Here is a 16,015-nt window from a genome sequence, read left to right as displayed (position 1 = left end):
ACCTAAAGTCATGTCAACAATCTGAATGTCAACATTCTGGCTGGATCCCGGATATGATGTTGATAGAAGGTTACATGACAGAGAGATGCAGTAAATGAATGCATTCATAAAGGGAGAGATTACCAGTGATGCTGTCCAAAGATCTGTTTTAATATCTTCAAAGGTGACAATGCTTTTGGTATTGAATGGAAAGTATGCCTTTGTTGCAAAAATATGTATTCTTGACACACAAGAGGAGTTATCAAAGTGACTGATGTCCTAGGTAATGGTGTTGTGTGAGGTAATTGCAGTGTAATACAAAAAACTGCAAATTCATGCACTTTGCCCTCAAACGTCCAAAAGAAAAATGAGGTATTAAGGGCACAAAATTGACAACTGCCGAGGATGAAATGGACCTAAGAGTCGCTATGTCTGCTGACTAAAGCAATGAGGAAAAGTCAGTTGAATGCTAGGTGCATAGGAGGAATTATATATTAGCAAAAAAAGAGAGTGTTTGTGATGCCACTATACATGTAAAAGACTGTGGAATATGCTGTTCTGCAGACCATTTCTCCAGATGGACAAATAGATTAGAGATTGAGCAAAGGTAGGGTAACCAAAATTGTGCATGGTCTATGTCGTAAAGCTTACCAGGAAACATTAAACAATATGTATAGCTAGGAGCAGAGAAGGGAGAATCGGAGTATGATTGAAGACTATAAATATATGAAGGGGTTTTACTTAGGTACAGGAGAGATTTAAACCAAAAGTATCAGACTCAAATAGTATGTGAGTTTTAGAAAAGAAAGGAAATGGTCAGAACAGATGGTCGTGTGGTTCTTATGTGCCATCAAATTCTGTTTCTGTGGTCCCTTCTCTATACAGCCAGTGTCTTTCTTTTCTGTCATCTTGTTCTCCTGCTTGTTCAGTCCACTTTCCCTCATTAACTTACAATTCCCCTCCAACTCCCCTACCAAGTAAGGTGGAACAGTATGGTTTACCACATAACACAAAAAAATACCAAACTGTGCCCAACACATCCACAGGTTCAACAAGTAGGGTAACAAGACTTCTCACGTGTGTAATGGTCTCTATTTCATTCTAACTTCCCGCCAGGCCAGAGCAGGTAGACCACTGCTTCCCCTAACAGCCATTAGACTGCACCTCATATCAGTCATACTGTCCCAACATCAGTTGTAAGATGGCAGGGCTGGAGAAAGCATGGTCAAACATTGAGGTGCGTAGTGTGATCAGATTTCTGCATCTAAAGGGCACAACAGCAGCTGTAATTCATTGCCAACTTGTTAAGGTAACATGACCTGGGTTGCTGCAAATAGGTGTTGTATTGCTGTACGATAACGCCAGGCTACACTCAACCAACCGCATGTATGAGTTGTTATGGCACTGCCATTGGCAGGTACTGGACCATCCTCCAAACAGCCCTGACCTGGCACCGAGTGATTACCATCTCTTCGGACCATTGAAGAATCACCTGGGTGGAAGCTGATTCGCATCAGACGGTGAAGATCAGTAAGCCATCATGTCCTGGCTTCAGGCACTTGACACTGATTTCTTCTATCCCGGGATAAACGCCTTGGTGTATCATTGGAGCAAATGCTTAGACAGGTATGGGGACTATGTGGAAAAATAATCTGTACCAAGGTCATACTATTGATTATATGTACGAGTTGAATAAATATATGCAACGAGAGGTCTTGTTAACTTATTTATTGAACCACCCTTGTATCACTACACATCAATGCTGTGGAGTGGAAATCATATCCTTCTTTTGGTTGACATTCATGAAATGTGAGGTACATGTGCTATAATTTGTATTGCCCAGATGACTGCGCTCATATTGTACGCACTAATAGCAAAATAAAGTGTTTGGCTTGCTTTCCTTCCATGTTCCTCAAGCAATGAAGTTAGAATTCTAGTTTAATGATTTATTTAGTATGATAGCAAAAATGTACAGCATAAAGAGCTTTACAATAACAATGTAGAGTTATTGCAAACAGAGTGCAAAACAAGCCCATCTCTGCTTTGCCTCATAGCTACAGACATAAATGGCAAATAGCGACCAAGACATCAAGTTACAGGCTCAGGAATTTAGCTACATATTAGGGCCAGAGACATAAGAGTATTGCAAGAGAGCTAGAAACTCACAGCAAGATACAAGCTGATAATCACATAGACTAGCACTGCTAAAGCGCTATCATCTCAAAACAGCAGAAATGTGTTAAGAAATTAAATCATCCCAAAAAGAGAGGAAACTTCTAGAAAAATCAGTACACCAATAAGGGACCCCGCACGGAAAGGAGGTGATCTTCAAGGGTACACTAGATTACATGCTTTACTGCACAAAGGTGAGTGCTCTCCATTCATAGAGACACTAACATTAAAAGCAGAATGGGTATATTTACTAAAGTGCGGGGTTATAGAAGTGGAGGCGTAACCCATAACAACCAATCAGATTCTACTTATCATTTATCTAGCATCTTCTACAAGATAATAGCTAGAATCTAATTGGTAATAGTTGGTTACACCTGCGTACCAAGGGGTAAAAATACTACTTATACGGAGTGTCAGGGGCATATCTATAATGGGTGCAGGGTGTGCGGGGAACACAGGCCCCTGGGTCCAGCTGGGCCCCGCACCGCACACTCTGCACCCATAATATTACTTACCTCTCCGGAGTCCCACGTCGGTGTGGGGGTCCGGCCAGCGCTGTAAAACGACTGGAAAATGGCCTCAGCGGCAATTTTCCCGTCGTTTGCGCATACGCAGCACAGGGAAAATGGCCGTCACAGTAATTTTTCCGGTGACCTGTGCATACATTATAATCTCTCTGTGCACACTCTAGGGCGGAGAGGAGGGGGCCCATGTCAGAGACTGCACACGGGCCCCCTGCTCTCTAGAAACGCCCATGCGGATTGTGCTGCAAGTAAAGAAAGGCGTTGTCCTCCTTATTGGCAAAATAATCATAAACAATGTTACTGTGCAATCCTCCTTGGGTAAATCTGTATGTCTGTGTTCCAATAAGAACTTGATGATACTTTATATACTAATTTCTAGCGTTCCCGCTAGGCTGTTTTAGCGGGGCGCGGCGCCCTTCCTTCCTTCTGGAGGGCAAAAAGCGCCCTGCCCTCACAGCCTGCGGGTGCGGTTCTCACCCGCGGGACGCAGTGTCCCGCGGGTGGAGAAACATGCGGTGACCCGGTCACCGCCGGAGAATAGACGCCGGGCGCGTGCGCCCGGCGTCTATTCTCCCTTTCTGCAGCGCTTGGGGGCTGCCCGGAATGTCCGTAAGCGCCGGGCACGCCCCCAAGTATGACGAAAAGGGGACGCGTCTTACGTTGCCCTTTCTAGCTCCGGCGCCCTGCCTGCCGCCGGAGCTAGAGTGAACACTAAATTTCCATTCATCAAGTTCTTATTGGAACACAGACATACAGATTTACCCACGGAGGAGTGCGCAGTAACATTGTTTATGGCTAGAATCTAATTGGCTGCTATGGGCAACACCTCCACCTCTATAAAGCCGCACAAGAGTAAATGTACCCCAAATATGTCTATATACACCCAACACGCTTCCTAATCAGTTACAGTTCAATTGGCCTTGGAAACCCCTCCAAATAACCACACACAATGGAGAAACCTACACCTACTCTGCACGGTGGCAGATAAAACCTCAAGACCCCCAAATGAAACACTAGAGCAGAAGCCCACCCAGTACACCCACTTAATGATTCTTTCATTTCTTAAATAACATTCAGTTAGCTCAAAGACGGTCCGGAGCATAGCTAGAAATGACTGGATGCCACCTGCCACATTATAATCCTTTTATCCTCAGTCACTGCAAAATCTGATGGATGTCTAAGTAAAATATTCCGTAGATGAGCAGACAAACGATAATATATAAGAGTCTCTGTAAGGGAAGAAAAGCTTCTAACATCCCAGTAGTTGTGTCTGGGTCTCAGCACTGGTCTGACAAGCCTGCAATGTTAACTGTAGCTAGGGCTGCATTTAACATTAGAGTATCTCCCATGCATAATGAATTATTTTTATATATTTAAGAGAGTGCATATACAAATCAGCACAAACTTACATCCAGTGATGGCTCGGGCATATCAGGAGGTCCTTGTCCGCCAGGCTGACCTTCTAACACAGAAGAAGGGTTAAAGCCCATGTCCCCATGTGGGTGGTTGGCAGATTGCGGTGGGTGTCGAGATTGAGGTGCTGGTCCACCATGATGTAGAGGCTGCCCAGGCTGGCTGCCCACGTGAGGCGGGTGTAAACCCTGAGGCATGGTGCCATGAGGCTGCTCAGAATTCCCCACATGAGAGATCTGCAAGGGAGTACAACCAAGGAAAAATGATTAGCTGTGACCGGAAATAATCACAGGATATATAATAAGACTTCACAACATCCTTTGCCTAAAATAGGCTATTTACATAAGGTAACTAGAAAGTTGACATGTATGATAAAAACCATAGTAAAAAAGCGCAAAGGAAAGAAAGAGCTAATCCCATCCATCAGTTCTACTATGTAGTGTAATTGCTACTTACAGAGTCCTGCATGGAGTGGCTGAGAGGTTTGTCCAGCGACGACATACCGCCGGGCATGTCTGGTGGGTGAGAAAGCTGAGGTCCATGCATGAAATCGTTCATTGATGTTCCACCAGGTGCTCCGTGTGGAAAGTCAAAGTTGCCATGACCTTGGTAGTTGTTACCTATAAATGGAAAGACAGAATAAAGTTGAATAAATAGTACGGACATACTAATTTGTGATTAGTGATACAATACCATGTTACTAATAATTTGCAGATTGAAAACTTCAATACAATAGCAAAAAAAAATTTTTTTCTCTATATAAACAAAATTTAAGATGAAACTACAGAAAAGTATCCATAAAATAAAAAGTACAGTACATCACCGCATACTGTACATACATTAATGTTGAGAATAGGGATTAAGATGCATTCTGACAAACTGCTGATTTTTTGTGGGGTTTTTTCTCAGCAGTTTTGCAGCAGGATTTAAAGCAGCAATTATTTTAAATAGCAATGTGCGGCGTGTACTGCCATTAGGAAACCTTGCTGCTTTAATTCCCAAATCATTATCACCAGAAATCAGTAGTTTGTAAAAATGTGTTTTAGCAAATATACCCCCCAAGGGTCCCTCACTATAATTAATGTATAAAATCTAAAGTGGTAGGTATTCAGATCTTAACCTACATCAATGTAGTAAAAAAAAAAATAGGCCACTATACTATTTGCATATCTGCACCCAAAAGTCCTTAAGTTAAGATTAAATATATTAATCATCTAGTTCAGAAAAATGATACAAGTTGTTATAAACTAGGTTTGTGACCACACAAATCCCTTCTATATTAAACTAAAACCCCATGAAAGTGACATGTATTTATACACTCAATAATGGCAAATTGCCATGGCACACTTACAGCACATACATGTGTGTGTAACAAATATATATATATACGTATACACACACACAACAGATTTCTCAGACATAAATCCACCTTCACTGAACATTAAGGTATAACTAAAATGTAGTGTCATTCCTGCTTTAATAAGTCTTACCTTGTCCGACATATTCATTAGCGTTACCACCGCCTGGGGGAGGGGGCATAGATGGATACGGCGAAGGACCAGGCCCCAATGCTGCAATCATTTCCATTACATTAGGCATGATCATTTGACTGGGACTCATAGTCTTAAACCTCTTGGAGGGGATCCCATCGGGATCATCCTTGATGTGAATCTCAGACTTAATGGGTACCGGCCGCCAGCTGCAGGTGGGGTCGATAGTCACTTCTTCAAATTCAGAGCTATAGAACAATGAATGAGAGCAAAATGATCACACTCCATAGCATATACAGAATGAAGAATGCATGGGATAAAGTGTCCGCTAAAGGAAATGTAGGATATTTAAAGACACCAACGGCATGGTAGGGTGTAATTAATATCCTGTAAAACATACAAGTAGATGTCCAATATAAATACTAAAGAAATTATTACCCACCAACTTTAAATGATGACAACACTACTAGCTGGCAGTGATGCTTGTAACTGACTTATAAACCAATGCAGAAAAAGAAAATACATTTACGTTTTGTTTTATTGCTATGTAAGGAATGAAGAAGAAAAGCGGAAAACAATAGGAATTATGAAATGGAACATTCACTTTTGGATAGCTTCCCAGTATTGATAAGTGATGCACTGTATACAATGAATAGAAATAAGGATATAAAAGTGGTAAAGACGAGTCAGCATTCATACTGAGGCTGTACTTACTTCTGTATTGCGTTCAGGATACCCCACATGTACTGGTCTACTTCAAGGCCTTCTAATAGGGCTGTTTTACTATAGGAGAGAAAAGCAGAGGTCGAATATTAAAGAGAGAAAACTTAAGATCAATAGAACATACTGTGCATTGTCCGACTAATAGGGCTCAACCCAATTAGGTACGAGTTTGTTTCATGAAACTCAGATGCATTGCAGGAATGCGCGCACACAAGAGATGTGAGATCCAATTAGAAATGGCAATTCGCGGTAGTCGCAGCAAGGTTACGCAGCTGTTTATTTTTTTTTTTACAAAGTGTGACCTGGGAAAAGGGCATGAAAAAGTAGGTACACCATCCTGGACCCCCAAAAAAAGATAACAGAGAGCGGGAGCATATAGAAGGTGGTTAATGGTCATAAGGAATTCTGGAAGCTTTCAAAAGGTGTCCAATGGCTGATTTTTAAACTTTTTATTAATGGTGGAAAATGATAGAGAGCAAGTGTTTTTCATCAAATTAAAGTCTTTCCAGCATTTTGGGTACAGAAAAATGGCTGTATGGTAATATTTAAGGGTTTTATACAAGTGTGTAAAAAGTTGGAATGAACACTTTTACCTCTCATCTGCAAGTTCTTAAAACCCTCTCCAATTAGTTCAACACCCCATATACCTGTCCTACATCATTTACACCTCCACATACCTGTCCTACATCATTTACACATCCACATACCTGTCCCACATCATTTACACATCCACATACTTGCCCCACATCATTTACACCTCCACATACCTGTCCCACATCATTTACACCTCCACATACCTGTCCTACATCATTTACACCTCCAAATACCTATCCCACATCATTTACACCTCCACATACCTGTCCTACATCATTTACATCACCACATACCTGTACCTCATCATTTACACCTCCACATATCTGTCCCACATCAATTACACCTCCACATACCTGTCCCCACATCATTTACACCTCTACGTACCTGTCTCACATCATTTATACCTCCACATACCTGTCCCACATCAATTACACCTCCACATACCTGTCCCCACATCAATTACAACTCCACATACCTATCCTACATCATTTACACCTCCACATACCTGTCCCACATCATTTACATCACCACATACCTGTCCCACATCATTTACATCACCACATACCTGTCCTACATCATTTACACCTCCACATACCTGTACCACATCATTTAACCCATTATTGAGCTCCTGAGAGAAAATCACCTGAAAACTGACATGTCTTTATTGGCCAAATTATGCTTGATAAACCCCTCCAAGTGCATGATTATTCATTGGGAGGGGTGTTCCTTAAAATAAGATTTCCCTACCTTTTCACCTGCTCAGGGGGTGTGCACAAATAAATGCGAATTTGCTCTGAAAAAGCAGTGCGAGTTAGGAATTGGATTTCAGATGTATTTGCAGTGCGAGTTCACTGTGAAAACGTCTCGCAGGACCCAACTCGCATCTAACTGGGTTGAGCCCATGGACAGCGATAACACAGGAGCTGCTCTGAATTGCAGCTCAACAAACATGCCAGCAGCCCTATCCTGATGTGCATAACAATTACACAGAGTGTGGGCAAGACTGCATTTACCATGAAACTTGCCTCACTAAATGTCAGCACCATAGTCGGCTCCAGCAATTATTTATATCAAATTAGAATTAAAAACCCATTACACTCACTTGCAAACAGGACACCTCCATGTTCCTCGCTCACAGTTCAGCTGAAGATAGGACTCTAGATCGAAGCACTGGAATAAAGAAGGGCTCATTTAAATTGGGCCAACAATGTGACTAGTAAATATGTTTTTCACCTCAGAAAACCTCAAAAAAAATAAGTGCGCAATCTGCAGCTGCGCAGATTTCTGGCCAGTACACTACGGAATTATTATTTATCTCTGCTTGCGCTGTAAGCTAAAACAAGCGAGATTTCCCTGGTTCAATACCCTGCAATGCATTAGCTAATTGAAAGCCCACCTTCTGCATTAACAGGTGGTTTCTCTGATGCACTGACCTGTACGTGTTTGCAGTCGTGTCCCCGTGCGGGAAGCTGGATCCGCCTAAACGTAATCGGGCATTTCAATGAAACCTTAATTGCTGTCTGTTCTACTCCATCCTCGCCGTTCAGCGCTGCATTACCAGTTGAAGCTGCCACACTGCTGAAATTCCTCTTTACTGCTTAGGCAAAGAAATAACGTGTTAGCAACAAAAAAACACACCTTATAGTAGTGATTCCCAACCTCGGTCCTCAAGGCACACCAACAGTCCCGGTTTTAGTGATATCCATGTTTGAGCACAGATGGTTAAAACAAAATAACTGAAGAACTAATTCACCTGTGCTCAAGTATGGCTATCCTTAAATCCTGGACTGTTAGTGTGCCTTGAGGACCGTGGTTGGGAACCCCTGCCTTATAGGGACATGGTGAGAATGCTCGAAATCCTAATTCACACTTAATATACTGTGATCCTGTAAACAAGTATCTTTCTATAGGTGGTGTCACAACAACACGATTGTGAAGAAGACTTTTACTATATTGTTTTGTATAAATATATAGCTAGAGCCACTGACATATGAAAACACTTTCACCAGGCACACCTGTGGTGAACAGGAGGACAGGTCACTCACTTTTTGTGATACAATGTTCAGCTGGGAGGAGCCTTTTCTTCAGCAAACCCTGCAAAACTGAACGCACCGAAGGCCGATGAACTAACTGCAGCACGAACAAGTGCGACTGTGAGACACAGGAGAAAGTTCATTATAAGCAGGCTCAATAACAAGCACATAATAACCCACTGAACAACAACACTCTAAATACCAATATCGAAAATAATAATTCAATATCAAAGCCATTGCCTCTCTGAATAAGCTAACATAAATGGCAAAAAACCCAACATTTTTGCTATTCTATAGTAAAGAGTAGACTGATTTATATTGCCTTTTTCTAGATGTCTGAGTTACTAATTTAAAAACTGCTCAGTGGCCGCAACCGACAGTTGCGGCCACCAACAGTGGCCGCAACCGCAATTATAGATGCCGACAGCCTACATCCCAAGTTACTGATATGCATCAGTAAATGTAAAATAAATGGAACATATAGTATCACCAATGCTGTAAGAGGTCATTACGGCAGCCATAATGTTGTGCGTTCACACATTTGATAAGATGTCTTACATGGATGTTAAATACAAATGTTTCCTTTTAGTGTGTTTACCTATATGTACTGTAATTTACTTACACTACTTATTGCTTAACAGACAGTAACATAACAGAACAGAGAGTGGACACTTACACAACAACAAGCAGTGACTGTAATCTGGATGGTGTTGCGGCCTGGCTGGCAGACATGTTTGAGGTGCAAGGGTTTGTGGGAAGTCTTGTTGTCTCCTCGCTCGATGGTAAGTGGAGTGGCGTTGACGCTGACCTGTACAGATGCTGGCCAGTTGGTGTTCATTTGTCGGTCTTCATGGTGGTAGCACTTAAACTGCAGCTCCAGGTCAGACCTGTGTAAGGCAACAGTAAAATAAACAGACAACATAAAATGAACTGTGTATACAACACTGAATATGCTAAACCATTTGAAGAAACTTACAGAAAAATACAAGCTTTCGCTACCCACAAAGTTACTTTCCTGAAATATATTGTACAACTGGCAAAGAGCAAAGGTATGGGAGAAAAGAGTGGCAGTTCACATGTTCTATAACAAGACAGCGAATTGTATTAGCATAAGAAATCCAGCACCAACAAATAAGACTTCTTTTCTTGTCAGCAGCCTCACTAAAGCTGGGCACACACTAGACGATATGTTGTCCGATCCCTTGGATTGGAGCGACATATCAGGTACATTGTTTAGTGCAGGCATGTCAAACTTCAAACCAAATATTCAAGATCTAATAGTGTGTGGGCCGCAAGGAAAAAAAAGTCTTATATGCAATTTTGAAAGGTTCAATATAAGGTTCAATCAATCAATATAACATTATAAAAATTGCAGGCAAAGTAAGTGCATATAACAATCACATTACATAATAATATAATAATCTGCTCCTAATCCCCCGCCTCAGGAATATGCTCCAGACCCCATCACTACATGATATAATAATATGCTCCAGACACCCCCCCTCAATAATATGCTCCAGAGCCCATCCCCACATGACATAATATAATATGCTTCAGACCCCCCCCGTGTAATTATATGCTCCTCAAACACCAGCCCCTCTCCCCCAGTAATAATATGCTCCAACCCCCTCCCCCCCAATAATATGCTCCTGACACCCTCTCCACAAAATTATATATATGCTCCAGCCCCCCGTGTAGTGAACAAGACTACGCCCCCTCTCCCTGTCTCCCATCCACACTATTGCCCAGCCCATCTCTAGGCCTCATCATTGCCCAGATTGCCCAGCCGTGTCTTCAGCTCCAAACCCTCCCCCCTTTACATTAGTCAGGCAGATAGATCTATTACAGTATAAATTTAATTACTGACCATCACAGTCAGACTTGGTGGGCACGCTGCACGGCAGGCTGCTGCTGTGTGTGACTGTGTGTACAGGGAAGGGCCCGGCTGCGCTGCTGATGGTGACTGATGGCTCTGCAAAGGCTTATGGGGGGAGCTGCTGTGGCTGGGCATTCGTAGCAGAGCTCCGGTCGCGCTGATCAAAGCCCAGCTGATCAAAGCAGGGGGGGGGGGGGGGGGGGGAGAGCGGCTGGGCCACAAAATATATGTCGGGCCACATAAAAAAGTTATTATTTGGGCCACATGTTTGACATCCCTGGTCTAGTCTGTACCCATTATATGCGTGCTCCTGTGGGTAGTAAGCGACATCCCCCATTGGCCCTACTGCAGGACCGGCGGGGATGTTGCCAACGATGCCATGCTGCAGAATGCAGCATGACTCATCCCTCCTCCCCCCATCAGACCCGGTATCGACAAGTGTGTATATAACTGTACAAGACATCTAAATTACTCTTTACTCTCCACTTACCTCCACATGAGGGTCTGATGGACAGTCGGCCGCAGGTGGAACACGTGGTTGCTGACGGCCAGGTTGTGTTCCAGTCGGAAAGGCTCCAGTACTACTCCGTCCCGCACAGGAAAGGTCAGGCGCAGTTCGTCTGTGTGGCTGGCTGAGATCGAAGAAGGAGAGAAAGTGTGAACTTTCCCTTTTGCATCTGCAGTGCGACAATGTAAAGAATGGTAAGCGAAGAGCGGAGTAACCAAACACACCTCAAGGGTCAACCACATAGCAAAAGCATGGCTCCAACGACGTCAAAGTCATTTTCCCATTATGCAAATAATGTTAGCATCTGTGATGCTTGGGAAACCGACCATATATTGAAGCCTATTAAGATGTACTAAGTGTCTAAGCTAATATAATGAAACTGGTTCCATCAATACACACAAAGTTTACAAACCACCACATAATACACAGCCAGGTCCTAAGCAGTGACTGACTCACTTGGTGGTGGAGGTAGAGTGCTCATATTCGGCTTGATGTCCGGTGGAAATGGAGGCTTAACGTCTTGACTGGGGGACAGATATGGAGGGATGCTGGTCCCAGGAGTCATGGGTGGTGTGGGGTTTCCTGGAACAGGAGAGTGGGGGTAATTGCCAACAGGTCCCGGTCTAGAGGGCTGCCAAGGACAAGAAAATATTAATTAGACTTTATGGCACCATAAAATGTAGTGATTATTACAATTTTTCTACTAAAAGCAATTAATGCCCTTGATAACCCCAACATAAGACCAACTTAAGCATATTCACACACAAAATACTAATTTTCTTTTTCAATAATACAAGTTGCTGCAGCAATTTACAAATAAAAGTTCACTTCTTGCTTTTACCATGGGATTTACTACTGAGATTTTAAAATTTTAAGGTCTTAAATGAACGCTAATAGACTATTATGAGGCTTCCCCTCTGTGTGAGCAGGTGACACAATTACTGACTCCATCATATAGATGAAGGAAATGCTGAAGACATGACCTGTTAGCGGCTCCTGAGGACTGTAGCTGGGAATCCTTGCACAATCATTTATCCCTTTCTGTATCAAAGTAAAAATCACATATGATTTTGTTTTTGAGTTGTTAATTAAATTGTGAATTCTATGGAGAGAATTAAATTCTACCCGAGCATCACCTCGATGCCCAGCCGCGCACATGTCAGCCATACACGGTACTGGCGACATTGCATGTTTTTCCTGCGCACCCCTATAGAGTGCAAGGGGTAACTCCTGATGTAGATGCAAGCAATATGCTGTCCTGGAACAGCACATCACGTCCATCTAGCTGATCTGAATTATGGGCCTGATTCAGAGATAGACGCAAAGGCGATTACGTACACACATTTAGCGATTGTTTGCTATTGCACAAGCATATAAGACAAACTGCTCGTGCGCAGCAATCGCATTGTGATTATGGACGCACAGAGGAATCCATCGCAAAGTTAGTGACAGGTATTCACTGTTTGGTGGAGGTAATGGGGGGGTGGTCAAAAAAACGCAGGCGTGTCTGACTGTTTAAACGCTGTTAGGCGTGCAATAATTAGCCCTTGCGATCTCCTACACAGCATGAGAGCCCTCTTTGAGTGAGGAGAGCTGCAGTGTTTGTGGCTGGCCAGACTTGCTGCAAGGGCAAGATGGCCGCTCGGTGTGTGTCGATGTTACAGATATTTACGCAGATAAGCGACGTCATACGCATATGAGAAGGCAGCGATGGCTGTCCCTATGCACGGATAAGCTGAAGACATTAGCACATTTTCGCAGCTGCGATTCGTGCAAAGTGGAAGCCGCGATCGCATTAACGTCCATGTCCTATAGATTGTAAGCTTGCAAGCAGGGCCCTCTTACCTCTATGTCTGTCTGTTATTACCCTGTTTTGTTCTATCAATGTTTCCAATTGTAAAGCGCAACGGAATATGCTGCGCTATATAAGAAACTGTTAATAAATAAATAAATAATGAAATAAATGTCTATATCAGTCCCTTTGTTATTACAGGTTAGTAACAGTATAATAAAACTGCATGTGTTCTGAAATGGACATACACACAAGTACTCATTCCGAAAAAGAAAAAAAATTGTGCCGTAAAATATTTCATGTATGAATTATTCACTGTACCTATTTTATTTTTACTTTTTTTATGGTTAAGTCAAACTTTCCATTTTTTTTTCTGATATTTTTGTACACTTAAAGCAGAAACAATAAAAAATGAAAATGTAGCACTTCTTTATACTTTGTATCTGAGCGCGCTAAGCTTAAATAATTCGGCATCTCCATTATTCCATTGTGACAGCTAAACGAAGGGAGACAAAATCTCCTGTCGATATCATTGACCGCTATGGAGACACGATGGTACAGATGCTCATGGCTATTTGTCTCTAAAGAGAATGACAGAGCAGGGAGATGTTCTGCTGTTCACCTTCTCTATTCTGACTTCCTTCTTACAAAGACAGATGTGAGCCCTGCAGCGGTGTCTCCCTATCCCTGTTTGGTTCAGCGGTCATGAATGGAACTGAGGAGAGCAGGAGGAGCCGGAGCCATGTGTTTGCACCCATGTAAGTGAAATGGATAGGTTTGGTTGTAGTCAGTAAGTTTACTGATGGCTGACATCACAAAGGAAGTTGAGTGTTGGCTGGGAGCATGGAGCAGTGATTGCAATTCTTACACTTCTTAAATCAAATTAATTCTGAGCACAGTATCAGTCAGCTTAGCCTGAACCTGCACAGCCTGCATGTAAAGTGTCCATGGATAAGTTGGAGAAGGAACCAATCATCAATGTATTCATTATTCACATGCTGTCCATGAGGATATAATAGCATAATATATAAATATAATATACTTTAACGGTTTTATAAAGATCTGCTGGCAAACTCTTATTTTTACTAATGATTTACTTAGTTACATTGTTACTGATCACTGTATGTGTTTTATTATTATTACTATCAACACTTCTTTTTATAGCACCAGAACATTCTGTTGCGCTGTGAAATGTTATATTTGCCAGTAAATGTATTGGGGATTGAGAACCACAATAACAAACCACAAAAAAAAAACATTTTTGCAATCCAATAAATATAAAAACCTGGTTATAACAAATTGCACACAATAAGCCAATAACTTAATATTATGGTGATAGTTCTCCTTGAACAGGTTTTACAAATAGAATTCACCACCCCTACCCACCCGACTTCATAAGATTCCCTCAGTGGATGATGGATTTGGTATGAATTCACACTCACCCCGTTCATACTGCCTTGGCTATAGCTAGTGTAGCCGCTCCCAGAAAAGTTGTTATTTTGTCCATTAAACTGCTCTGGCTATTAAAAAAATAATAATAATGAATTAAAAATGTACAAAAAAAATGATCAAAAAATACTTTTATGAGAAAAAAGCAGCTTAAGATAAGTCAGCGACATGAGAAATGAAATTGCCGAGAAGCAACAACTGAAATACTGTACTCCAAAGCAGTGACACAATGATTGCCCGCAGAGTGCTGGGGATAGGTTTCTCTACACCATGTGACAACTAGCGTTCTATTAGATGCTTATATGGAACAATAAATCGCAGAAGTGAAAACAGGAATTGTTTTAATCTGATTGGGTACAAAGGAATAACTGTTTTAGGGGTCTATTTACTAAGCAGTGTTAGGAGACAGAGTGAAAAGTGATAAGGTGTCAGCCAATCAGCTCCCAACTATCATTTTACAAACACAGCTTGTGAGATGGAAGTTGGGAGCTGATTGGCTGGCACCTTATCACTTTCTTATAACTTTTCACTGTCTCCTAACACTGCTTAGTAACTAGACCCCACAATTTGCTAAAGATTAACAAAGATCATATGATAATATGCCTAATCGGTTGGTATTAGCGATGAACAACTATGATGTATTTAATGTACCATAGTCTAGGGCTCCCATTTATAAAACAAAAAATCAGGTCAGCTAAGTGATGATTATGTTAAGGTCTGTACTAGCTATAACTTTGTTCCACTTTGGCAGCAAATGCAATACTCAATAACTGGTGGGTATATTTGCTAAAGTGCGGGTTTATAGAAGTGGAGATGTTGCCAATAGCAACCAATCAGATTCTACTTAACATGTAACTAGCACCTTCTAGTAGATAATAGCTAGAATCTGATTGGTTGCTATGGGCAACACCTACTCTTGTAAAAACCTGCACTTTACTAAATTTAACCCCTGGTGTATATTCCTACTAAACCTATTACAGTCAATATACTAATATACATTACTAAAGTAATACATCAGTATAGTATAGATATTAAAATATCAGTATTGAGTGTAAATAATTTTCATTAGCTAAAACTAGAGTGGGAGCCCTACTTAGCTTTGTGCGTGAGTGTTGGTATATTTGGGCTCCTCACACTATAAGGCTATCTTGCAGACAATGGACAAAGGTGAACCCGTGTGTACAGAAAAGTAGCAAAACTAAATATAGAGGTAAAGCATTTGGGATCTGCTACAGGGACTGTGGGAAGTGCTTTAGCGGTGCTTAGGTGTTTGTACCTATCTTCTTTCTGACATAATTATGAAAAGATTAGGACACAATGGTGTCAGGACTATGAGCTGAGGGAAGGTGCCAGGTTGCCGGTAAAGCAATCTGTCACTTTGTCCCTTTACTTACTTACATGGTGACAGTAGAAAGTATTGTTCCAATAGAATGTCACCGCATGTAACTTTGAAGTGTGCTCC

General features: G+C 41.8%; 1 protein-coding gene across 10 annotated transcripts in view; it reads right to left on the bottom strand.

Annotated features, from left to right (window-relative positions):
* Nucleotides 1-16,015, bottom strand: part of ZMIZ1 (zinc finger MIZ-type containing 1) — a 331,397-nt gene that overhangs the window by 7,121 nt on the left and 308,261 nt on the right. For 8 of the 10 annotated variants that reach the window (XM_088456355.1, XM_088456360.1, XM_088456359.1 and 5 more), the window contains 11 exons: nt 14,547-14,624; nt 11,769-11,943; nt 11,295-11,481; nt 9,605-9,815; nt 8,941-9,046; nt 8,329-8,489; nt 7,998-8,065; nt 6,293-6,361; nt 5,579-5,826; nt 4,545-4,708; nt 4,085-4,324 (listed from right to left, as the gene is read on the bottom strand). In XM_088456355.1, the coding sequence (XP_088312481.1) occupies nt 4,085-4,324; nt 4,545-4,708; nt 5,579-5,826; nt 6,293-6,361; nt 7,998-8,065; nt 8,329-8,489; nt 8,941-9,046; nt 9,605-9,815; nt 11,295-11,481; nt 11,769-11,943; nt 14,547-14,624 (1,707 nt within the window). The remainder of the gene's footprint in view (nt 1-4,084; nt 4,325-4,544; nt 4,709-5,578; nt 5,827-6,292; nt 6,362-7,997; nt 8,066-8,328; nt 8,490-8,940; nt 9,047-9,604; nt 9,816-11,294; nt 11,482-11,768; nt 11,944-14,546; nt 14,625-16,015) is intronic. The other 2 variants (XM_088456361.1, XM_088456362.1) reach the window with 2 other exon arrangements.

Source organism: Taudactylus pleione, unplaced genomic scaffold, assembly GCF_031769625.1.
Source record: "Taudactylus pleione unplaced genomic scaffold, aTauple2 ptg000699l, whole genome shotgun sequence".
Classification (NCBI taxonomy): Eukaryota; Metazoa; Chordata; class Amphibia; order Anura; family Myobatrachidae; genus Taudactylus; species Taudactylus pleione.
Note: the sequence above shows the minus strand (reverse complement) of the source record. Positions and strands in the feature narration are given on the sequence as shown.